Source organism: Conger conger, chromosome 12, assembly GCF_963514075.1.
Source record: "Conger conger chromosome 12, fConCon1.1, whole genome shotgun sequence".
Taxonomy (NCBI): Eukaryota; Metazoa; Chordata; class Actinopteri; order Anguilliformes; family Congridae; genus Conger; species Conger conger.
In genome coordinates, this window is record NC_083771.1 from 8,197,226 (window position 1) to 8,224,725 (window position 27,500).

The 27,500-nt window shown below is 46.3% G+C and overlaps 1 protein-coding gene across 1 annotated transcript in view; it reads left to right on the top strand.

Annotated features, from left to right (window-relative positions):
- LOC133141466 (uncharacterized) overlaps positions 1 to 27,500 on the top strand; it is a 40,682-nt gene that overhangs the window by 2,190 nt on the left and 10,992 nt on the right. The window contains exons 2-3 of the mRNA XM_061262038.1: positions 5,144 to 5,284; positions 8,865 to 9,048. Of these exons, the coding sequence (XP_061118022.1) occupies positions 5,144 to 5,284; positions 8,865 to 9,048 (325 nt within the window). The remainder of the gene's footprint in view (positions 1 to 5,143; positions 5,285 to 8,864; positions 9,049 to 27,500) is intronic.

The window sequence follows — 27,500 nt, forward strand, 5'->3', positions numbered from 1 at the left end:
AAGATGAAATCGGATTTTCTCGAAAGCCTCTCTGAAAACGTGCTGTACAAAAGCACAGGATGCAGCAGGTAAACAAGCGACTAACCGACGCACATTACAGTGGAAACACTTATCACATTAGCGCTCTCGTGTACACACACACAGCCAGCCAATTCAGCCAATTCAATTACGTGGGTAAGGAACACATCACACACATCTGCCTCACCAGGAGGGCAGCTGGCAGGAGCACACACTGCGTCTCCCAGCCAGTTTCCATGGCAGCCAGCGGTACGAAGAAACGCCAGATGTCTGAGGACCTGGCCTTCGACGAGCTCCATCCTCTTCCTCAGTATTTAGTTTTTAAGAGCTTAGGTGTCACATATTATAAAGCTGTAGACACACACCCACGCAAAGGGCACGCATATGGTCAGCAAAATTATTTGCGTCTCTTTCTCTCACCTGGGTTACAGTAGAAATGGCACCTGTGAGATAACTGGGATTGGATCTAGGCTTGAGATTTGGCAATGGGAAATTATTTGCAGATTCAATGAGAGCTAGGACAGTTAGAAGCTTAATAAGACTTCTTCATTTAATGAAAATATTACAGTAAATCAATTTAGTGATCTGTGTTTATTATTATTCTCATATAGTGTAGGGCGGGGATGATCAAGTCACTGTCCTCGAGGTCCGAGACCTGCCGGTTTTCCATCCTTCCTTTACCTGGGAGGGTAGATGGCCAGTTAGGAATTGTTCAGATAATTACCAGAAAGAAAAGAAACCCAGGTCCGGATTTGAATTGGAGGTGCAGATTTGATGATTGCTGGCGCAGGAGAAAGAGCAGGAAGATCAGCACTCTGTCATTTCTGTGCTGAAGCCCAAGCAGAGCAGGTGTGTGGAGTGGAGAAGAGCAGAGAAGAGCAGGTGTGTGGATCGGAGAAGAGCAGGTGTGTGGAGGGGAAAAGAGCAGGTGTGTGGAGCAGAGAAGAGCAGGTGTGTGGATCGGAGAAGAGCAGGTGTGTGGAGGGGAAAAGAGCAGGTGTGTGGAGGGGAAAAGAGCAGGTGTGTGGAGGGGAAAAGAGCAGGTGTGTGGAGCAGAGAAGAGCAGGTGTGTGGAGCAGAGAAGAGCAGGTGTGTGGAGGGGAGAAGCGCAGGTGTGTGGAGCAGAGAAGAGCAGGTGTGTGGAGGTGAGAACAGCAGGGAAGAGCAGGTGTGTGGAGGTGAGAACAGCAGGGAAGAGCAGGTGTTTGTAGGTTTCCTTCTTTTTATGCTCTTAACTCCACCTATCAGGGGAGGCAAGGAAAGCATGTGAAGATGGCTGCCACCAGTGAAGATTCAGCATTACATGTGGAATCTTTATGGAAAGTTTGACTAAATATAATTTATAGGCTCTTAGACCAAGGCTGAACCAACATCCCCTACTAAGGATGATAAATGTAGACTGAGATATCATTGTGCCATCATAAATAGGCAACAAAAGACGAACACAACAATGATAATAACCATTCCACACATTCTCCCCTTTTCACCTGGATAGATCTATATTACTGAGCATTATCGCCATATTATAAACTATAAATAACATCGGTCCTGATTTAATGTATATTCTGTGGAGAGTAGTGTTTAACCTACATGTGCTTTAGAGAAACTATATCATGAATATATTTATACAAAGGTAATTAGACTTATCGTTACCGAGAGCACCTGTAGCAGGAAGCGCACGTGTGGAGCTTTTGACCAGAGCTTTCTGCTGCTCCGGGATCGAGCACTCGATAGGGGGGTCCCATTCACAGCTCCCTCAGCCAGCCGAATTACACTGAATCCTGGAGTGACACCAGATGTCTAATTTAAATACCCCCCCCCTCCTTCCTTTCAATCCCCGTCTCCAAAGAGGAAGACATCCTCCCTTCTACAGTTTTCCTTTTTGTATTTCGCGCAAAGAGACGTATTATGACCTAAGGAGGTATCAATGCCAGCTCTACGCAAGACTGAAGCTGATCCCTTATATGAAGCGCTTATAACTCACTTCAACGCAGTCAGTCATTTCTTTATTCATGTCAAATATCAATTAAACTCTCGTTCCTGCGTTCTGACATACGCATCCTAAGAACTGGCGTGCTTTGTGGATGCATGAAGAGCTCCACATAGATTTTTTTTTTTATCAGATATTTAAAAGTGATTTCTGTCAGTGTATTTGGTGGGATTATATTGCATCTGAAAGTCAGAATGACAGCTTTTCAGGCTGGTTGACTGGAATATCTCAGGAAGGTGGGGAGAAAGCAGCGGCATCAATGGGAAAAAGGAACACCCACACCCTGTAGGACAGGGACCATTACATCTGGCCCTCGAATCCAAATCCAGCCCTGGTTTTCTTTTCTAATCACTGAACAATCAGTGCTATGGATTGGCCAGACTGTCTCTACACCTGACTCCCAGGTAAAGGGAGGGTGTAAAACCTGCAGATCCTGGCACTTGAGGACCGTGATTTCATGATCCCTGCGGTAGGTGACCTCAGATGAGACACAGGTGTGATATGGGGCTGGACTCTGAAACTGCCTGCTGACTACTGTGATCTCAAAATATGTCTACTAAACACACCGCCTACTTATTGTAGCATGCTATGTGCCCCTAAATACAGACCGTCATGCTAATGCTAACAATAATCCACATGCTAATGATGTGGTAATGCTAATGCTAACAATAATCCACATGTTAATGATGTGGTCATGATAATGCTAACAATAATCCACATGTTAATGTTGTGGAAATGCTAATGCTAACAGTAATCCATATGTTAATGATGTGATCACGCTGATGCTAACATTAATCCACATGTTAACGTTGTTGCAATGTTGATGCTAACATTAATCTACATGTTAATATTGTTGCAATGTGGATGATAACATTAATCTACATGTTAATATTGTTGCAATGTGGATGCTAACATTAATCCTCATGTTAATGTTGTGGTAATGCTGTAGCTAACATTAATCCACATGTTAATGTTGTTGTAATGTGGATAATAAGGTAAATCCATTCCGTTATGCATCCAGTAGTGTGTAAATCAGGGATGGGTGTCTGTAGAGAGCTACCCTGCGTTTTGGGATGGGAATCTTTCAGGATGGGAATCCGACTCTTCATGCATGACTTTAAGCCCTTGAACTGTAGCAGCAGCTAGGCTGACATTTCACAAGTGACTCTCTCGCTGGTTTCAGATTGATGAACCGGTGGCTTCTTGCGGGGGAAGAAACTGATTAAATTGTCACATTTACGAAAGCAATCTGCTTTTTATTCGGTCTCTTGGAGTAGGCCTACTCCAATGGGATTTCATTAATCAGAGTGGAAATGATGCTTGAAACATTTAGCCACTTCATGGCAGTTTTCATTAACATGCATTTTCGCACATTTCGTCTACAAGCAGGATCCTGGGAAGCCTAGAGCAGAGAAATACACTGCATGCTGGAATCATGAAGCAGCATAATTATGTATTCGCTCACCGTACGGAACGATCCAGGGTGATTGACAGTGGCAGGCAAAATAACTACATTCATTGCATTTATTTACTGTAGTCATTGATTCAAACCTGCTCTTGGTTAAAATTTAAATTCCCCCGAGCTCTCCGATATCTAAGGAAGATGTAATGAGGCAGGCTGGCAAACAGAGCTGAGGATTCCCAATGAAAACAAAAATGACCTACAGACATACAAACAAGTGTAGCCGCATCCAGCTAGCCTCATAGGGATAAGGAAAATTAGGTTTCCCGTTTGCCCAGCTGTCATAGGGCAAGCCTCAGAGTCTCTGTGCGGTAAATGAATGCGCAAATTTCAGCAATGCTAACTACAGGGCTCGCCGCGAGAGTTCTTTATACGCCGTAACGAATGGATGAAACCACTCTTGGACAGTGCCCACCATGCAAATGTCTCTCTTGTCCATCTTGTGGGAAAATGCGAACAGCATTGCGCCCTCTCCACTGAGTTCCTGCTCTCATACCCTAGCTCCTCTCTCATTGGCTGCTGCACAACCATCTCAGCAGGAAGTCAAAGGTCAGCCGAAGGTTGAACTGAGTGTTATTTTTATGTCCCGTACCACCACGCACTGGTCTGAATCGCCCACCAATATGCTGCTCTCTTGACATATCAAAACACTGGTGCGAAGACAGTTTAACTGCACACAATGAGGAACGTTTATGCTGTTGCTGGAGCTCCTTGGTGTGGTTTTAGTCATAATCTCATAATCTTTTGGACGAAAATAAAATATATCTGGCCTGAAGTGTAGCGAAATTCTGGGTTCTCTTCTGGAGGTCGAACCATCGGTAAGAAGAACCATCTGAAATAATTTATATTTTAAAGAAATTAGAGTTCAGTCAGACTTCAGTGAAGCCAGTTTTATGGAAATAGTAAAGGATCTACTAAGATCTATCTGTCTCCCTGTCTGTGTGTCTAACTGTCTACACAATTCTGGACTGGTCTGAGGTAGCAGGAACACGATGGTGTTGGGAATGTGGGAGGGAGAAGGTGGTGGGGAATTAACTGGATGGAAGGGGGTAGCAGCTGAATCACTGTAACATTTTCAAAACCTCAATCCAAGTAAAGGATGAATGCGTTGTACAAGTAGAGCCAGTGAAATGTGTGAGATTTAGCAACTATTGCAGGATGCTAGCTCACAGACCAAACCTCTGACTGTAGCCTGAACCTTCTGCATAGTTACCAGGAACACCAGGAACCACAGTCTCCCTTTGAAGAGTAGATCTTTCCGGATTTTTTTTTTTTTCTCAAAATTCTAAATCTAAAAAAAAGTGTTCTAGAACTTCCATGGCTTTGACATTACCACTAGTGACTGTGACGTCAGCATTAGAATGCTCAGCTAAGAGCATTCCAATCGCATATCTGTGATATTACACCTTAGAGCAGGGATCATCAAATCACGGTCCTCCAGGTCTGAGAACTGCTGGTTTTCCACCCTCCCTTTACCTGGGAGTCAGGTGTGAAGACAGTCTGACCAATCACTCCTGCTAATTACATGGCAGAAAAACAAACCAGGGCCAGATTTGGATTTGAGGTCCAGATTTGATGATGGCTGCCTTAAAGGGTTAACCAGTCTAACTCTCTGATGTTTACGGGGACAATATGGTGGCTCACACCTTCCGCTCTCCCTGCCCTCTGCTCAGCCCACGGGCTGCAGTGCTATGGCTGCAACATCATCCAGGAGAGGAGGTACGTGGACGTGGGGTGCTCCAACCCCGAGGTGATCACCTGTTCACACTCGCACAAGGGCTTCAAGCACCGCTTCTGCCTCAAGACCGAGAGCAGTGAGTATGGCCTCCTCCTCCCACACACTCCTGAGTAAAATGAGAAATAACTCCATCCTTACCTTCTCTCACACACTACTTTTGTTGCTTTGGCTCTGAACGTCAGCATATTGAAAAGCCTACAATGAAGACTAGAAGCAATTGAACACACCTGACTGATCAGAAACAGCTGTGAAGCCAATTGTCCCAAATATGTTGGCCCCCCCCTGAAATGGAGGGAATGTATGAAACAGGCTTTGATTCCTACACGGATCATCTGTATTAAGTATATGCTTAATCGAAATGTATGCACAGTAAATATATGCAAATATGCTCCGTGCAACATGCATCATGAATATTGTTAATATTTTAGACTTTCGGGCCTCAGCAATAAAGGGGTTTCAACAGTAAATTGAAACAAATACACATCAATTCCGGAATAAATAAATTTGCACTATTAACTATTCCACCGTCACCAAATATAGATTTTCAGGATTTTGTATTTTCAGTATTGTATTGTCCGCTGCAGAACCCAGCTGACACAAGGGCACAAGACAAGATGAGCTTACTTTATACTATACTGTGGTACATAAGTGAGCACCACAGTCCTGGACTGAATCCACCCTGTGTGCGCGCTGACAATCGGGCTCTTATTGCCCATGGGATGTATGGGAGATGTTCAGCTGATGGTGATAGCAGTGTTCATTGCTCTCGCTCGGTCTCTGCGCCCGTGTATGTCTGGTTCTCCTCCACCCCCGGTCTGTGTGCACGTGTATGTCTGTGTGCACGTGTATGCCTGGGTCTCCTCCACCCCAGGTCTGTGTGCACGTGTATGTCTGTGTGCACGTGTATGTCTGGTTCTCCTCCACCCCAGGTCTGTGTGCACGTGTATGTCTGGTTCTCCTCCACCCCAGGTCTGTGTGCACGTGTATGTCTGGTTCTCCTCCACCCCAGGTCTGTGTGCACGTGTATGTCTGGTTCTCCTCCACCCCAGGTCTGTGTGCACGTGTATGTCTGTGTGCACGTGTATGTCTGGTTCTCCTCCACCCCAGGTCTGTGTGCACGTGTATGTCTGTGTGCACGTGTATGTCTGGTTCTCCTCCACCCCAGGTCTGTGTGCACGTGTATGTCTGTGTGCACGTGTATGCCTGGTTCTCCTCCACCCCAGGTCTGCGTGCACGTGTATGTCTGTGTGCACGTGTATGTCTGGTTCTCCTCCACCCCAGGTCTGTGTGCACGTGTATGTCTGTGTGCACGTGTATGCCTGGGTCTCCTCCACCCCAGGTCTGTGGGCATGTGTATGTCTGTGTGCATGTGTATGCCTGGGTCTCCTCCACCCCAGGTCTGTGTGCACGTGTATGTCTGTGTGCACGTGTATGCACGTGTATCTCCTCCACTCCAGGTCTGTGTGCACGTGTATGTCTGTGTGCACGTGTATGCACGTGTATCTCCTCCACTCCAGGTCTGCGTGCACGTGTATGTCTGTGTGCACGTGTATGCACGTGTATCTCCTCCACTCCAGGTCTGCGTGCACGTGTATGTCTGTGTGCACGTGTATGCCTGGGTCTCTTCCACTCCAGGTCTGCGTGCACGTGTATGTCTGTGTGCACGTGTATGCCTGGGTCTCCTCCACTCCAGGTCTGCGTGCACGTGTATGTCTGTGTGCACGTGTATGCCTGGGTCTCCTCCACTCCAGGTCTGCGTGCACGTGTATGCCTGGGTCTCCTCCACTTGGGCTGCAGTGTTAGAAGGCGGCTGACGCCGAGTATTTTGGAGGAGAACTGCAAGTCTTGATATTCCCAACCCGATAGCAGGGGCCGTCTATGAGCATGCTTGTACATAGATAGGGTAGGCTTGGAGAGCGGGCAGCCTGTAGCCTAGTGGTTAATGACTGGGACCCTCAAGGTCGGTGGTTCGATCCCCGGTGCAGCCACAATAAGATCCACACAGCCGTTCAGCCCTTGAGCAAGGCCTTTAACCCTGCATTGCTCCAGGGGAGGATTGTCTCCTGCTTAGTCTAATCAACTGTACGTTGTTCTGGAAAAGAGCGTCTGCCAAATTCCATTAATTACAAGTCACAAAAATATATGTATAATATACTATTTGGTGATGCTCTCTAAAATGATAGCCAGTCATTGGACTGTTGGGGGGTGAAATTCTGCTACAGTATTACTTCCGTGAAATGTAATTAGTCTAGTTAAATTTCTAGTTTCAAACATTTAAGAAAAAAAAAATTTTCTCAGCTTGAAGCTGGAAGATGTAATTCATAATGCTTAAACTGCATTAACATTTATATCAAATATTTAAGCAACATTTTAAATAGATTAATTTTTCCGAAGGAATGTGGTCTTAAACTTCTTTCATCAAGGGAGAGAAACTAGGGATTAAAACTAGGAATTCTGGAAGTGGTCAATTCATTGTAAGTTACAAGTGTAATCACCTGTAAGGTTGCCAGATCTGGAACGACTCCCATCCCCACCCCTGGGTCCACAGTCAGTTCCAACAGTATTGTGTGCACACCAGAGTTGCCAGATGCCAGGCTGTTCGGTTTTCAAATTATTTGTACAGATCTGGTTTGTGGTCACCGCCATTGTATAAACAGTCACTTTATAGCGTACAGCAAAGTCTCGGGAGCCACAATGACATAAAACAACACAGTCATTAAAACGATAGTTCTTTAAGAAGAGATGTTGTATTCATTCAACATTCTTGTCTTTGGTGTAGTACATTGTTAGTTTATTTTTCCCAGTGAAAGAACTCGCTGGGCGGGAGAACTCCTTTTCATGGGATAGCGGATATTGTCTAATGTATTCCTCTTGTAATAACTTTACCTTGGCTGGAGATAAATGGTGTTTGGTGGGAAAGTCTGGACTTTGTTGTGGCCATATTTTTATTAACTGGAGTGAAACGGGCAGGGAGCCACAGCTGTCCCACACTCTAAATATCCATTACAGAGGTAACTAGGTCAAATAACACATTTGGCAGCTAACACCATGTGAAAGAGCCAATTTGGCAAATAGTTTTTAGGAGACGAGATGCAGGATCCTACATGACCTTGCATTTCCTAAAGAGCCCCATGGTCTCTCTTTTCAGAAGAAAACAAACATATTGGCGAGACCAATATTGGGACCCCACCCCCCAATGAGACCACCCCACAGCAAGCTGTGGAATGAGCCCCCCACAACTGACAGGGCAGCAGACTCTTGGCGACCCCCTGTCTTTTTATGCCCTTAATGTTCACACACCATTCTGCAATGACCACACCCCCTTCCTGCATTTTGATGGGCTCAATAACCACACCCCCTTCATTCTGATGGGTTCAATAACCACACCCCCTTCCTGTACTCTGATGGAATCCATGACCACACCCCCTTACGCAATGGCCACACCCCCTCCCTGTATTCTGATGGACTCAATGACCACACCCCCTTATGCAATGACCACACCCGCTCCAAGCATGTTCCTCCTCTTCCTCCTGCCCTTGCTCCCCTCAGGGTCAGTAAAACAGAGCCTGAGTCATGCCCAGATACTTCTGCTATTACCCTCTGAGTCACCCTGCCGGTCTCCCCGCTAAGCCCCTCCCCCTGTGTGTGATTGGCAGTGGCGCTGGGGATGGTCCTGACGAGTGGCTGTGCCACGTCGCGGCACTGCCAGCAGAGGGAGCTCCCCGGGGTGCGGATCCACTGCTGCGACACCGACCTGTGCAACAGCGCCCCCCGCCGGTGCCCTGGGGTACTGCACTGCCTGGGCCTGCTGGGCGCCCTGCTGCTGGCCTGGCTGTGGGGGTGAGGGCGGGGTGAAGGGGGGGTAACACAGACTGAACCCCAAAAACGACCCCCTCTCCCACCACCCCCAGCATGCAGTCCTGGGCCGGTAACACCTCTCGATCCGGAATGATCTACAGCCCCGGAGAGGCTCCGCAAGCTCTGCCCTGGATATCATAGCTATCATGTCTCACCCGGCGCGACACGTTAGCGGCCCCGTTCAACTGCGTGTGGATCCCCACCTAATTAACATAAGCCGGGACGAAGCGGCCGCGCTAACCGCTAATCCCCACGCCAGCCATCCGTCAGGCTTGATCTGGCCATTTACCCAAAGCGCCGCCCGTTATCCGGGCTTCATACTTCCCAGAGTCGTATTTTATTAATCGTGGCCATATTGCAGCAGACGTATGGGACGCCCGTTCGTTCTGACGAAAACGCGCGGGGCCGGAGTGATCCCATCACGGCTGCCGACGTCTGCGAAAGCGTTTTAGCGGCTACAGTCGCTTAGCGCGCCTTCCTCCCGCCGCTCTGCACGGCACAGCCTGTGAGATATCCCCAGAGGGACGGAGTGGGGGAAGAAAACAGCCTTTTTCTTCTCTTTCATTGTGGTTAATATCGCTCCGTCCGTCACTGTCAGGTGTTATCAGCGAGAACGTTCATCAGCGCCGAGTAACACGGCCCCGTTAAAGACTGAAGTGGGGAGCCATGAAAAACACACACTTGTGCCGATTGCAGTACGGCATTATGTCTCCTGACGCGCGTCTGTTCGGGTCGTGTTCTTGAAGGATTACAAGCTGCCTCTGATCTGTGTATGATGTTTTTTTATGTGCCGTAAGCTGTGAGATTTGTTTTGAAATATAATTTCCTGCATTGTGAACGCTAACTGGGGAGAACGGTCTCCTCCCTGCTCTGTATAGTGATTTGGAGATTAATGTTCGCTAATCCTGTTTCTGTGAAGGCATGCTGTGTCAAATAGACTTGTATTAAAAAAAATTATAGGAAACTATTAATGTTCTGCATTCACTGTGTCTGTTTCAAACAAAACGGAGGCTGGTGCGAGCAGTTCGGGTATTTTTCAGTCGAGAAGGGCGTCGGAGCATTCTGAAGATGTTTTATGGCGGATTTGACACATATTGAGAAACTGCATGTGTTGAGCACAGATTGTTCTACAAAGCCGGGACGGGTGTTTTTGTTCCGGAGTAAAACTTACTGGGATGTGAAAAAAGAAACGTGCCTGGGGCTCTGCTTGCCACAGCCCCCCTGACTGACATCAACGGGCCAAACTGAGCCAACCAGAGCAGAGTCATGTATAGGCGGGAAATGGCAGATGACCACTTTTTCGGGTCCGCCCAAATGGCAAATGTTCCACCGAAATGAAAGCACATCTTTGGTCTTCCAGATCATTTCAGAGGTACATACTTCAATCATCATGAGTTATGGATTGAAAAGATAAATTAGACAAAATATGTAAATTAGGTCATTTGCATACTTCATTCAAGATGGCCGAAATTACGAATTCAAACATTTGTGTAGTAGTCTATAATCTTAACCAAGTAAGATATCTTTCAGATTCTAAATAAGACATGTTTGAAGATTTTTTGGTGACATTTTTTTTACCCAATAGTCATCTTTCATGAAGAAAAATGAAGAAATTTCAGGATCTAATAAATGAGATTTGTGATGCTGTACCCGCCCCTAAAGTTTATAACAAAAGAATAATTAGCTCAAAACACTCTCCTGGATATGGAGTAAAGGTTTGCAAAGTTTCATGACTGTGAAAAGTTTCATGAAAGTTTCATGACTGAGAAAAAGTCCTGTAATATCTTCTAAAATCAGGTTGAGAAAATCGATGGAAATGGTAAACAAGTATAATAATTTCACCATACACATGGCATAATCATTCAAAAGGTGGTATGAAGTGGTATAAAATTTAATAGTTGTGGGATGATTTGCAGCAGTGAACAGAAAATGTCAATTTAACTGAAAATGTGATTTTTTTCAGTGGAACAGAACTTAAATGTGACAGATCTGAAGGGTTTTTCAGAATTTATTTTCATCCGGTTCCGAGCGACAAGCTTATTTGGTGCCTCCGATGCATTGAGACTTTTTCTATCAGTACCAGCCAATACAGTGAATTAGTGATGTACACACACATTAATTAAGCATGAAATTAACCTTTAATTAGTTATCAACAAATACATGAACTCATGTACATGTATACATTAGCAAAACAAAGTAAATTATTTGTTATATCTATAGTTAGGTAACCATTCACAAATACATTAATTGTTTTCTTGCCATTGACATTAACTAATGTAGTTGTTAACAAGAATTATTCATGTGCAAATTAGCAAAGCTGTTCACATTACCTTTTGCAGTAGTTGGTAGTTGACTGCATTACTTATCTGCCAGTGCATTTGACCGTAAAGTGAAGTAAAGCATTAGCAAACAGATTGACAGCTCTGAGGTTCCAGCTCTTTCGGTGTTATTTAGGGATGTGCTTCATTCCTGTATGCATGCGCTCATGTGTCCCGCCATATCTCAGGAACTGCACACCCCAGCAGGGTAGGCTAATACTGAACACCAACTCTGTGTTACATCTTTGCCTCTTAACCCGTTCAGTGCCAAGAGCGGCATGAGGCACTGAAGAGCAACTACCATAAAATCCCAAGAGTGCCATTCAACCAATCAAAATGACCGCTATACTATTGTTTCGAGCCCCTATTAAAGCCTGACTAAATGTTCTCAACCAAAGCCAAAACCCCCTGGGATATGGGTGGAGCCACTTCATATGATGCTTGGGCCTGAAAGGGTTAATGGTGCAAAACCCCATTTTTACACAGACAGGCTGTGAAACCCACAAACATTCACATTTTAGTCATTTTGCAGACACTTTTAATCCAAAGCGATTTACAAGTGCATTTCAACAAGTTAAAAACATTGCATTCATAAACAGCAAAACACAAATCAACAACAGTTTAACCAAGAAGCAATCGTCATTCTTTTGCTTAAACGCATACATTTGTGTAAATTAGGCTAAGGTATTGCCTGAAAAGGTGTGTTTTTAGTCTGCATCGGAATATGGGGAGGGATTCTGCTGTCCTGACAGTGGGAGGCAAGTCATTCCACTGAGGAACCAGAACGGAAAACAGGCGTGAACGTGCAGCTCGACCACCTGGTGCTCATAATGAGGAGACCACAAGGCGACCAGAGCTGGCGGACCGGAGCGGTCTTGCTGAGGTGTAGGAAGCAATTCAAGTTTGGATGTAGAGTAGAGCGCACAAACACTCAGTCTCTCCTGCTCACGGGTCCCATCAGTAACAGTGACGCAAGCATCGCATTTTCTAATAACTTATTACCAAAAATATGATGCTTATGTTTTTACTGCAGCTGAGATATGATTGGGAAGGAAGCAGCACTAATTTGCACCCCACTGAAGCAATAATGAGCTACTCACACACATTTGCTATTTAATTTATTATCGCATATGATTAAAAACCACTGGAACTCGATCACTCAGAGGACACTGAGGTGCAGCAGTGTGGTGGAGCCCTCACTAAAGCAGTGCCCATCTATACCACAGGGAGCTTCATAACTGCACATAACCGGTCCTGTTAGTGCCTCTCCTGGGCCCTGTTTCTCTGTGCAAACAGTGGAGGATATTATCATGTCTTCAGTAGCAGCATTATCAGAATCTACAGCAATCCAGAGCCCACTCACATAGCTAACTAACCCTAACCTTAACCCTGCTCACAGAGCTAACTAACCCTAACCCTAACCCTGCTCACAGAGTTAACTCACCCTAACCCTAACCCTGCTCACAGAGTTAACTCACCCTAACCCTAACCCTGCTCACAGAGCTAACTAACCCTAACCCTAACCCTGCTCACAGAGTTAACTCACCCTAACCCTAACCCTGCTCACAGAGTTAACTCACCCTAACCCTAACCCTGCTCACAGAGTTAACTCACCCTAACCCTAACCCTGCTCACAGAGCTAACTCACCCTAACCCTAACCCTGCTCACAGAGTTAACTCACCCTAACCCTAACCCTGCTCACAGAGTTAACTCACCCTAACCCTAACCCTGCTCACAGAGCTAACTAACCCTAACCCTAACCCTGCTCACAGAGTTAACTCACCCTAACCCTAACCCTGCTCACAGAGTTAACTCACCCTAACCCTAACCCTGCTCACAGAGTTAACTCACCCTAACCCTAACCCTGCTCACAGAGCTAACTCACCCTAACCCTAACCCTGCTCACAGAGTTAACTCACCCTAACCCTAACCCTGCTCACAGAGTTAACTCACCCTAACCCTAACCCTGCTCACAGAGCTTACTAACCCTAACCCTGCTCACAGAGCTAACTAACCCTAACCCTGCTCACAGAGCTAACTAACCCTAACCCTGCTCACAGCGCTAAGTAACCCTAACCCTGCTCACATCGCTAACTAACCCTAACCCTAACCCTGCTCACAGAGTTAACTCACCCTAACCCTAACCCTGCTCACAGAGTTAACTCACCCTAACCCTAAGCCTGCTCACAGAGTTAACTCACCCTAACCCTAACCCTGCTCACAGAGCTAACTAACCCTAACCCTAACCCTGCTCACAGAGTTAACTCACCCTAACCCTAACCCTGCTCACAGAGCTTACTAACCCTAACCCTGCTCACAGAGCTAACTAACCCTAACCCTGCTCACAGAGCTAACTAACCCTAACCCTGCTCACAGCGCTAAGTAACCCTAACCCTGCTCACAGAGCTAACTAACCCTAACCCTGCTCACAGAGCTAACTAACCCTAACCCTGCTCACAGCGCTAAGTAACCCTAACCCTGCTCACAGAGCTTACTAACCCTAACCCTGCTCACAGAGCTTACTAACCCTAACCCTGCTCACAGAGCTTACTAACCCTAACCCTGCTCACAGAGCTAACTAACCCTAACCCTAACCCTGTTCACAGAGCATAACACCAAGCACCCGTGACAAGGTCCGATCTCATCAGTCAGCTCATCCGTCTGCATTTCCTCATACCCAGGAGAAACCCAAATCTGCCGCTGAGTATTTTTGAAAATGGCGGAAAAAGTTGGCAGTAGGGGAGGTTGGCGTCCGTTGTGACACGGGGTCAATTGATACGCAATGATCAGAAACAAGCTAGCCTGCTGTAAGTCACACTGCACACCCCCACACGTCCTCTTTCACCTAGGATTTCAATTTCGTGCTCAGAAAACATTGTGTAACAATTAACCCCCCCATCACAACAGACCCCGATATCCCCTACTTCCTCACCATCATCCTCCCCTGTGTTCAGTTCTGTTTCACCTTACTCTCACTTTTCTGAACCAATCGAAAGACAACGATTCATTTCCAATATTCCTGGAGGCGGTGGTGTAGCACAGTATAACAGCAGGAGAGGAATCTATTTTGCAACCTGTAGGTTGCTGGTTTGATTCCCAGGTAGGGCACTGCTGTTGTACCCCTGACCAAGGCCCATGTTACTGTGGAAAACATCCAGCTGTATAAATGGACAGTTCTATAAGTTCCTCTGAATAAGAGCATTTGCTAAATGCCAGTAATGTAATGTCATTTCATGTAAAGTAATATAACGTTGTATGATGTACGGTGACAAGGTAACCTTGCCCTTGTGCAGGAGGGTGCACAATGTACTGAACAGATTTTTATGTTTATTGTGGTTGAAATAGTAATTGTCAGACAAAGTATTTTTCCCTGAGCGCTTATTATTGAATACAATAATGTCATTTTACCATTTTCAGAATGCAGCTCATTACCCTGTATGAAGGGCTTTCAGTGGGCACTGTGTTGTAGTCTAGTGTCTGTTGTAGTGTAGTTTTAGAGAGGGACTGCCGGTAGCCCAATAGTCCTTCACCCCGCAGTCCAATATTTAAAGATGAGAGGAAATGATGATGATGGGCTTTTTAGGGGCGACATGGCTCAGGCAGTAAGAGCAGTCGTCTGGCAGTCGGAGGGTTGCCGGTTCGATCCCCTGCCCGGGCTGTGTCGAAGTGTCCCTGAGCAAGACACCTAACCCCCAGATGCTCCTGACGAGCTGGTCGGCGCCTTGCATGGCAGCCAATCGCCGTTGGTGTGTGAGTGTGTGTATGAATGAGTGAATGAGAAGCATCAATTGTACAGCGCTTTGGATAAAGGCGCTATATAAATGCCAACCATTTACCATGTGATGCTCTAAAGGAATGCCTGCGGGTATTGCATGACATCACTGTCGCTGCTGTCGTTGCACAGGAGGACATTAAAGAATCAAAACGGAAAGAAAAACGGAGGGAGAGCGTCCATAGAAACAGCGCGGGGTCTCCTCCATTTCGGCCGGCCTTCTTCTGCTCTGTTCACATACCCATGAACTAATACAAGCCTCAGAGGACACTGACGTAATGTTTCCACCATTTCCCCTAAAACCAGGCTGCCGCAAACGTAGTGAATGAATCGATTCATTCAAAACTGTAAGTACTTTACTGTACTGTAAACGCTTCATCGCTGGCATTTCTGGTTACAGTAAAAAAAAAAAGAAAGATTTTGGTTCAGTTTTAACCCTTTTTTACTTGAATTACATCTCACTCAGTTACCACTGGTGACTGTTACATCAGCATTTTAATGTCCAAGAACATTCGAATTCAAGAGCATTGTAATCATGTGATGTCACAGCGTGAAGGGTTAAATGAGCATACGTTTCCTGGGACATTCACTCGCAGCTTTTATGGATTAGCGCCACTTCAGGCCAGTGCAGACAAACGGCACCAAATCAATTCATACTGGATCCAAACGACAGTCAAGGGACCTCCTCTATACAGCAACCCCTCCACCTTCATAAAGCCTCCCTATTCTGATAGCGTTCCCCTCTGTGCAGCCTGTAAGTACTAATCGCAAATATCTCCCCCATGGGCTCCATTTGATGTCAGTGTAAAGATGGAAAGATTTTTAAACATTGCAAGTACTGGTAGCGTCCACCAGAGGGGGACATTCGCCACCATGTGCAGTGGGGAAGGGGTGGACTCCAGAACGTTCTAACGGAGAGCAGCAGCGGATTGAGGATGGAGGCGGAACTGTGTGACCTTTGGCCCTCCAGGGGACTCTCAGTGCATTAGCTGCAGATGGAGGGCCGAAGGCCACCAGGCAGGCTGGGTAATACTAACACTAATGCTAAAGGAACCGGGTCGTGGAGCACCGCCATGAGTCAGCCACGGAACAGGCAGGAGACAATGAGGTCAGCCAGTCAAGTGAACTCCCACACCCCTGCTCCAACACACACACACACACACATACACACACACACACACACACACACAAACACACACACACAAACACACACACACACACACACACACACAAACACACACAAGCTCATACACACACACACACACACACACACAAGCTCATACACACACACACATGCTCATACACACACACACACGCACACACACACACATACACAAGCTCATACACACACACACACACACAAACACACACACACAAGCTCATACACACACACACACACACACACATACACACACACACACACAAACACACACACACACATGCTCATACACACACACACACACATACACACACAAACACACATACACAAGCTCATACACACACACACAAACACACACACACACAAGCTCATACACACACACACACACACACACACACACACAAACAGACACACACACAGCCACATATGTATGCACATGCATACACACTCGCCGCAACACACACACAAACACCCCCGCCCCAACAAACACATGCCACACATATACACACACATACGTACGCACACCCTCACTCACATGCACACATATGCACATACTGTAAATACACACACTCACACACACACACACCCCTCTCCTGGACAGCGCTCCAGAAGTGTGTGATCAGGACTGTCTGTGGACTCTAAACTAACACTTACTCTGAGTAACCTTTGCAAAGAGCCGTCTATTCCCTCCTGTGGACACCCGGGGGAAGAGGAAATCAATAAGTACACATTGTGTTACTGTCTGGAGCTCCTCTCCATCCACTCGTTTCTCAATACATCTTTCGCCGCTAACTTTCACCTTTCCCAACCCCCCAATGGTGTGGTGGGATTAGCCAACCAAGATCCAAGATGTCCTACCGAAGACATGGCTGTTTTCCAGAGACTCAGGTCTTCCTCCCTCTCTTCCTGCTGTCTCCTTACAGGAAACGGTAACAGCGCCTCTCTTTCCCGCCATCCTCTGACAACTTCCTGTTTCACTGTGTGCCTGCTGTGTTAAATTAGCACGCAGTCTGCTAAATCACGGCAAGCTTCTGTGCTTTTACTGAGAGTTCAGGAGCATCCGCCACAGAACTCCCCCACCACACACACACACACACACACTCTCACACACACACATACTCCTCCACCACATACACACTCACACACTCTCTCTCTCACGCACACACACACACACACACACACACACACACACACATACACTCACCTCATCTGTTGGTATATACTATAGCATATATCTGGCACTCCTTCAACAAATACACTCAAGCATGTTTTGTTTTCTTAAAGTGGGATTAGCAAGAAGGTGGGGCTTGTGCCTAGTCAGTGTGATACTGTCACCCTTTTGTATTTGTGTGTGTGTGCATGTGAGAAAGAGAGAGGGGGCAAAGAGAGAGAGCGAGAGAGAGGGGGGGAAGGGGGGCAGCGAGTGAGGGACCGAGAGAGAGCGCTCATTAATGTTTTATTTATTTATGTAAGAGGCGTAGGGGAGAACACTGTGCAGGAAAGTCTCCCCCGTTAGCAGCAGCTCCATCCGGAGAGACCCGCAGCAGTAATATAAATCACAGAGATCGTGTGGGAAATGTATCAATAGAAATGGCAATAAAAATTATGAGACCGTGTTGTCGTAAAGTCTCCGTGTTTCAGTTCCCCGGGAGCCCGGGCACAGCGAACGGCGGAGCCGCTCCTCGGGACTGCGCCGTGTAATTACTTTAACGTGCGGCGGTCCATAATTGTTTTCTTTTCATTTTTTTTTCTTTCGCTTTCTTTCTGAGCTGAAATCCAAGTCTGTGGCGCCACTCGAATAACTGACGGCTTAATACTGTAACAGATTTGGTTTTGTGGGCAGAGTGAAAAAAAAAAGATTTCAAAACTGAACTGAAGGCTTGTCCAAAGCAGTTTTTTTATCATAATTATGCAGTTTTCCCTCACAGGCTACTTTGGCAAATCTGAGCCTGACAACCGTCCACAGATGAAAGCGCAGTGAGGGAAAATGCGACAGTTCTTCCTGCGATCACCATGACCGCCGCCTCGTAGATCCAGAGACCGGGTCCTGCTACAGCGACCAAAATTACTCCCTTTCAACGCAAACCTCCAGAGGATGTCCAGATGTGGTGCTGCCGACTGAAAATAATTCGGGGTTTTTTGTTTTTTTTCGAACCGCTGTGTCACAATTTATCAGTAAATGGCGCTTTGTTTCTCAACGTGAAAAAAAGAATGTTTCTTGACCTTGAGTTTTGAGTTTTTATGTGAAATCAGCGCAAATCAGCGCTGTGCCTCTACCTGTAGAGGTATGATTGAGCTATGTGCGCCCGTAGAAGCCCCCATTGTGTTCTGCGTGTCACACCCCCACTCCCTGCACTCGGTGCTACAAGCGCAAAAGCAGCGCAGTTAACGCTTTTAATTAAGCTGCTCCAAATCCTTACACGGGATAGGGCTATAGACTGGCAGCATAAAGCGATTCAACACAAGCCTAAACGGCCAGGCCTTTCCTATTGTGTTTTGTGCAGGTGGGGGTGTGGTGGAGCTCTTAAAAGTTATCCTCTTACCATCAGTTTAAATAGACATTAATTCGCGCAAAGTACCACTGAGTATAACATCCATTAATATTATGCCGAGTATAAAATATGCTAATGCGCACACGCACACTAAAGTGTTTGGAGATAATTACTCACCAGCAGGTACAGTACAGGGGATAGGAATGTAGTCTGTTAGGGTTGAGGTTTTTCTGTGTACATAAGAAGATTCCTCATATTGAAAACAAAATTACATTCAGAAAAAAAACTGGGTACTTCAGCCTACTCATTTGTGTTGAATAAAACATGCGTTTGAATGGCATATTAAACCGGTTAAAGGAAGCATTTAATTATCGGTGTAAAAGCCATTTACATCAAAATATATATTGTCTTAAACACACACACACACACACACACACACACATTCATAACAAGCTCAATCAACTAGCCTTCCTGGAGATCTAGCATCCTGCAGATTTTCACTCCAACTCGCTGCCCAACCCTGTTCCTGGAGATCTACCATCCTGTAGGTTTTAATTTAAACTTGTGAAAACTTGTGCTTTGTTAGAGTTGGAGTGAAAACCTACAGGGCAGTAGATCTCCAGGAACAGTGTGCAGTCTAAAACCCCAAGTTGGCCTACATGCACACATGCACTCACACACTTTCGACTCGTAAGGCCTAAACAGCAACACACTCAGTACAGACTCGGTGTTCTTTCAGAGCTTCACTGAAAGATTCATGCACAGCAGATATAATTTCTTCCAGTTTATAATTTGATCTTTTTAAAGCATTTACTTGGAAGCAGAAAAATACATTATTCATTCAAATGAAATATTGAAAAAGAACATCCTCGACACCCTTCATGGGGCAGATGAGGACACTGAGAGAATGGTGGGGTAAGGAATGGTGCTGATTGGCTGAGCTTTCCTCCAATTGTATGTTTCACACAGCATGATAACAGTGGCAAATCTTTCCTTAAAGAAGTAAAACATACAAGGCTTGGTAGAGGCACGAACATTGTAATACCAGTCGGATTTCGTTTTTGTTTTTTAGAGATTGCACCACATGGTGTCGATTGATCTTTGAGCACAAGCCAAGCTTTAATGCCAAAAAATGGCCGTCTTTAAACATGTTCGGACAACAACCTCCCTTTAGGGCACATTTTGTGTGCGACTGCTCATGGAACATTTTAGAAAACTCCGTACATTATTCGTCAAACTGCCTCAGCAGGTGGAGAAACAATGTCAGTCAAAAGGATGAGATTTAAAGATAAAAAGCACTGACCGCCCAGCCGTCAGTCCCCTCTTACCCTATAAGCGGAGTTCTCTTTCAGAGCTGTGCACATTATTGGACAGCTGTCGTAATATATAATATTGGCTCGGTGTTCCCATCACCGTCTGTGAGGCAATAGCTTTGCATAATGAACAGCCTGAAATACGGCCTAAGTAGCAGGCATCAGAGAGGCCTTAGGGACACTGGAGGACAGGAGAAGGGCTGTGCAAGATGGCAGGAGGAGTCTGTTCTTTGCAGAGCACAGGGATTCAGACGGTGATGTAAACCACCTGGAAATTATTGTTATTTATCTGTCTGTCTCCACTGGAAAACTCGACTGGAAATGTCGGCCAGTCGTTGCTCATTTCAACATTGCCTTGCGCCTCTCGGAGGTCAGGCCTTTTACAGTACAAAAACGTGCATGAAAAAGCCTGTAGAGCTCTGGAACAAAGTGTTATGGACAGATGAGATGAAGCTCTACCTGGACCAGAGTGATGGGAAGAGGAACGTGCGGAGAAAAAAAAGGAACAGCTTGTGATCCAAAGCATACCTCATCTGTGAAACACGGTGAAGGTCGTGTTGTGGGCTTGGACATGTATGGCTGTCACTGGAACTGGCTCACTTGTGTTCATTGATGATGTCACTGTTGACAGCAGCAGGATGAATACCAAAGCATATAGAAACAACATGTCTGCTCAGAGCCAAGCAAATGCATAAAAACTGATTATACAACGCTACGTCTTAAACAAGCAGGAGCTGAAGAGGGCTGCAGTACAGGCCTGACAGAGCATCACCAGGGAAGATATTTCTAATCTGGTGATGTCTGTGGATCATAGACTTCAGGCAGTCATCGATTGCAAGGGATTTGCAACAAAATAAACTAATATGATGACTTAAAATGTATTGTCCAGTAAATATAAAATACAATTTTATAATTTGTCCAATTACTTTTGGTCCCTTAAAAGTGGGGGGGCTCTGGCTTTTTAAAAAGGGTTTTAATTCCTACATGATTCACCCAATATGTAAAAACCCTCATATTACAGCTAAGTCTGCGCTTTAACCACATGCAATTGCTTTAAATCACTGTCTTGCATACTTACAGACTGTACTTTACATATTATAGTAACCTGCATGTGCTGTTTATGAAATATCTATGCAAAGCTGTTCTTGATTACACATACATGCATACACATGTGCACACAGTCGTAGGTGCACACACAAATACACACATACATGGCTACACACACACATACACAGGGACACACACACAGGGGCAGGCACACACACACTCACATATACGTACACACACACACACACACACACACACACACACACACACACACATACACACTAATCCCTTGTTCAGCTGTTGGCCCCTCACAATAGGTTTCCTCTCCAGAAAGGAAGCGTGGCGTTTGGTTTGATGAGTCCTCTGTGCCGTATTCTTAATATACTCATATTCTGTTGCTCCATTTTCACTGTCAATCACATGATGGTTCAGCAATTTAAAAGATTACGGAGCGCTGGCAACCATACCATCTGAAAAAAGAGCGTCCATCTGTCATTTGCTCTTATGGGAAGCAATCTTAAACCCATACTTGTACAATTTTCATGTTCAAATTCCAGACATATTTTTCTGAAGAGTAAGAAGAATTTTTTTTTAGTAATTGCTGCCAGGCATTGAAAGGAAGCTTGATTTTCCTCCGATTGTGCAGGTTTTAAAGAGATAACAGCCGGGAAAAGAACATTCTAAAGCAAATATGTTTGAAATGAAGAGCGGGGTAAATATGTACAGAGACACCAAGAAACAAAGACAGATTTGTTGAGGCTGTCTGTTCGCCGAAAACAGGAACATTTTGACAAGCGGAGCATTCATTGTTTGCGTGAATACATTTTCATTTTTTACTGGAAAAAAATCTAGCGTATCCATTGTCTGTGTGAGTCAATTTCATGGTAAATTACTGCCAAAGACCAGTTTTGCACGATTTCTACAATACAGGATGAGCTGAATTGGGAAGTACAAGAATGATGTGAGCAACCCGTTTTAGGCAATTGACCGGATACAGGTCACACGTCTCAGTTCTGACAGTGTACCTCAGTGTGCTGCATGTTCTGGAGCTGCCCCTGCCACCATTTTAAAAGCCATTTTACGGCCAAGTAGAAAGAACACCAAACCAATGAGGTCATTGGTACTTAATGACACTGTAGAAAATGACGTTTTTACTTTAGCTGTAGAAGAGAGCACTATGTTTGTGCTCATAAACAGGAAGTTATTTAATTGCTACTTTGCATTTTTACCACAATACATAAACAACTAAAATAGGACACATCTCACATGAACACATGTGAAAATGTCACTGTAAAACTTTCGGTTAATTCAGCTCTAGAAACATACTCATATGGAATATGAACACATATGATTATGAACTCAATCATATGTGAGGAATTCACTGGAAAATGCACTGTACCAGAGTTGCTTTTACAGTCAGCATTTGGAGGAGTTATCAGGAGACCTGGTGGAAATGTAAGCATGGTACATATTTAGGTCTTTCTTTGCCCCAAAACCTGTGCCCTGCCCCCAAGTCCCTGACTTACAGTGCGTACCACAGTGCCCCAAAGAAGATTGGATGTCCTGCAAACGTCTGTCTTTTTCAATGATTTCAGGCTGAAAAGATTGTACTCAAGTTGAGTCAAAAATTTAGAATGAAACAAAGCAGCTGTGAGCTCTAGTCACTCCCATAATTCAATACTGTAAACAGGAAACCTGGACAGTGGCAATTTGTCAGCCTGTATCCCAAATATATTTTCCTCTTCATATACGCCTCTCACTTGGTTTAGAGTCAGCTGAATTAGGCGACGGATACCTTTGAAAGAAAATCAGACATTTTCCATTCAAGGCCTTTTAAAGTTTTTTTTTTTTTTAACTGAAAGCAGAAGCCCACAGATAAAATCAGCTTCATAAACATTCCGACAGAGGGATATCCCCGCGGCAACGGTGTTCTGATTAATGGGCTGTTGACTGCTCGTCGTGTGACTCACTGGACACCACTCCTCTTATCTCCTGGCAATCTCCGGCTCATTCGTCACCCCAAACTTCAAATGGCGTCGAAAGGTCTCACTGCAGACGTCGTTGCCACGATCACGCCATGGAGAATTTAACCTGCTAGTGCTCAGGCCTGAGCACGATAGCCTTGAAGATTTAACACCAACACCAACGCATGAAAAACATCTCCAGGGTTTAGAAACTGATGGGACGTTGAAAGCCACCCGCATCCCCCTCCCCCTCCCCAAACCCCCTTAACTTGAGGTCTTGGTCGCAGGTTGGACGGGTTCTTCCCCCGTGAGGCACCCCAGCTCCTAAAAGTGGGATAACGCAGACTGTGACATATCTGCACACTGCAGCCATACTGGAGCTAAGCAGCTCCATCTCTTTACACCCCAGTGTAGGTTCCAGTTTGGCACGCATAGGTGGATAATGTGTCACAGTCTGTCTTAATCCCTCGATGCTACCTTTCTGATGTGTGGGGGCTGGCTCACGTTTGCTTGTGACTATTTTAGTCACCGCTCTAGCTGAGCTATGTATGTTAAGGGGAGAGGACTCTCACACTGAGCTGTGTTAGGGGGAGAGGATTCTCACACTAAGCTGTGTTAGGGGGAGAGGACTCTCACACTGAGCTGTGTTAAGGGGACAGGACTCCCAAACTGTGTTAGGGAGAGGACTCTCAAACTGAACTGTGTTAGGGGGAGAGGACTCCTAAACTGTATTAGGGGGACAGGACTCTCATACTGAACTGTGTTAGGGGGAGAGGACTCTCACACTGAGCTGTGTTAGGGGGAGAGGACTCTCACACTGAGCTGTGTTAAGGGGACAGGACTCCCAAACTGTGTTAGGGGGAGAGGACTCTCAGACTGAGCTGTGTTAGGGGGACAAGACTCTCACAATGAGCTGTGTTAGGGGGACAAGACTCTCAACCATCAATCATCTCAAAATCACATACACATTCATGGGGGACTGGGCAGCCATTTTGTGCCCTGCTTCCGAACTGTTGATTCGTTTTGAAATATCTCCAGCGACAATTCATTTCTCCTGAGGATGGTAGAGGCCCACGCCGCCCACCAGTGAGGAGAACAAGGATGGAGACAAAGGACAATTTCATAGCCTCCATCTCCTTTTCATTCTTTAGTCTTGACACACCGGTCCTGCAACTATTTAGCAGCGCGTGTGGGAACATATTCAGCCACACGTCCTGGGCTCAGGGGCGGTCCGAGCTCCCAGCCGGCAACGCAAAAGAGACCGGGGAACACTCGCGTGAATCTCATTACTGCAAGGACACTGGAGAAATCATCCCTTTGTGTTCAGACGGTCCCCACAACACTTCCTCCCCCCCCACCCCCGCTCCCCACTGCAAAGCCAACACTTGTGTTTTCCGAAAAACAATGGGCTCTATTGAAACCTGCCTTTTGTGATTTTAGACACAGATTTGAGACTCGCTTGGGGTTTTTCCAGCCTCTCAGCCCAGAACATGAGAGAGAACATCATCGTTTTGGTATCCGTGGAAACTGCTGGGCGAAGGTATTCTTGAAATCGGAGGATATTTCTTGATGGCTCATTGGAGTATTTTATGTAAACATCTTGAAACCTTATGATTTCACCCTGTGACTGTGTTTTTATTTGGTATTCAAACATAACTATTAAAGTTGCAAATGCAATATTAATAATGCTATGCCAGTTTCAATTAAGCTTTTTTTATTCAGCCAAAAGTGGATATTGCCCAGTGGGATTAGCATTTCATTGCTGAAACGCCAATTAATTTTTACAGCCTCTCTTGTGTGTGTGTTATATTTTATAGTCTCGTGTGTGTGCGTTACATTTTATAGTCCCCCTTGTGTGTGTGTGTTACATTTTATAGTCCCTCGTGTGTGTGTGTGTTACATTTTATAGTCCCTCATGTGTGTGTGTGTGTTACATTTTATAGTCTCCCTTGTGTGCGTTTCATTTTATTGTCTCTCGTGTGTGTGTGTGTGTGTGTGTGTGTGTGTGTGTGTGTGTGTGTTATATGTTATATATTTCACGGCCTCTCTTGCGCGGTGTGGCCAGGTGTTGGTTTACAGCGGGACGGTAGAGCGGTTGGTTTATGGTTTCAGACGAGAGCACTGGCAGAGCTGCCCCCCATGCCTCGCATTGCAAAATTGAGCAAAGACTATTCCAAGTGAAAGAACTTAGTGTACGCAGCCAGAGTACAGAAGGCGTTTCACCCCCCCTCCCTCCCACTCCCACCCGGCACTGCCCCCCCCCCGCCCCCGCCAACCAGCACTGCCCCCACCCACACCCCCACCCCCACAAGTGCACCCTCAGCACACCACATGGGCACTTTACAATTTTGAGGTGTACAACCGGAGGTGTACTTGGAAAACAAGTAAAAGCTTTACTTTTATTATTATCATTATTTCTGCGGTACACAGTGTTTCTGCAGCATTGCTGGAGAGCGATGATTTTTCCGGAGTGAGCCGCTTCCTAAATGGCGGTTCTGTGGAGAGTCTGAGCTGACATTTCCTTCTCTCACCCCCATACAGTGAGCTCTGAAGGTTTCTCCAGAGGACCCCAGAGCTGGCAGAACGGGGGGGGGGGGGGGGGTACAAAAGGAGGAGAGAACTGGGGAGGAGGGGGGGAGGAGGGGGGTCATTCATCAAGACAGGGTTGGACAAAACAGGCTGTTAAGGATTAGAGGAGCGATCATGCCTGTCTCTCTCCGGTGCCACTCTGACAGCGGTACTGCAGAAACCCTCCCGCGCCCGTCAGGAGCTAATCCCCTCCCCGGAGTCCCGTACCTGAGGACGATCGCACCTGTCACGCCGCGTTACCCGGATCCCCCAAAATCCACCGCTCCCCCGTGGGGTTCGTCCTCCTGGGCGTCAGAAACGCACCCTCAGGAACGCACCTTCAGGAACGCACCTTCAGGAACGCACCTTCAGGAACACACCCTCAGGAACACACCCTCAGGAACACACCGTCAGGAACACACCCTCAGGAACACACCCTCAGGAACACACCCTCAGGAACACACCGTCAGGAACACACCCTCAGGAACACACCCTCAGGAACGCACCTTCAGGAACGCACCCTCAGGAACACACCCTCAGGAACACACCGTCAGGAACACACCCTCAGGAACACACCCTCAGGAACACACCCTCAGGAACACACCGTCAGGAACACACCCTCAGGAACACACCGTCAGGAATACACCGTCAGGAACGCACCCTCAGGAACACACCCTCAGGAACGCACCCTCAGGAACGCACCCTCAGGAACGCACCCTCAGGAACACACCGTCAGGAACGCACCCTCAGGAACACACCCTCAGGAACGCACCATCAGGAACACACCCTCAGGAACGCACCCTCAGGAACACACCGTCAGGAACGCACCCTCAGGAACGCACCCTCAGGAACACACCCTCAGGAACGCACCCTCAGGAACACACCGTCAGGAACACACCGTCAGGAACGCACCCTCAGGAACGCACCCTCAGGAACGCACCCTCAGGAACACACCCTCAGGAACACACCCTCAGGAACGCACCCTCAGGAACGCACCCTCAGGAACACACCCTCAGGAACACACCCTCAGGAACACACCGTCAGGAACACACCGTCAGGAACGCACCCTCAGGAACACACCCTCAGGAACACACCCTCAGGAACACACCGTCAGGAACGCACCCTCAGGAACACACCCTCAGGAACACACCGTCAGGAACACACCGTCAGGAACGTACCCTCAGGAATGCACCGCCAGGAACGCCACGGCAACCAAGTCGCTGCTTTGAGGTCCGTCCACACCGAGAACGAGAACTATAAATATGTAGTCTTAAAAATCGTTCTAACTCAAGTGGATGGCATAGTATATACAACGATAACACCAAAGATATCATCACATTATATCATCAGGATCTCATTCAGAGTTTATTTTTTAAAACACTGACAGCCCATCAAAATCAAACTGAATTCATAGGGCGTCACGTGCAAAATGGCAGATGACATAGGCAAGAGACTAGTTGCAGAAGGTTATCGTTCAGCAGTGTGATATAGCCGCGGTTATCATTACGGTTATCGCTATAGTTGTCGTTCGACGGGCCTTTACAGTCTCTGTTATCGTTCCAGGCTGGCGTGCGTGCGCGTTAGGTGGCAGTGCAGTATGATGGGAAGAGAACTGGGTTTGCAACACAGGATCAGAGCACCGATTGGCTAAATGCTTGTAATGTACCTTGCATGGCAGGCCTTCACCATTGGTGTGTGTGAATTGGTAAATGAGAGGCATCAATTGTAAAGCTCTTTGGGGGGAAAAAAGCGCAATATAAATGCAGTCCACTTACCATTTTACACTCTTCTTTTTATTAT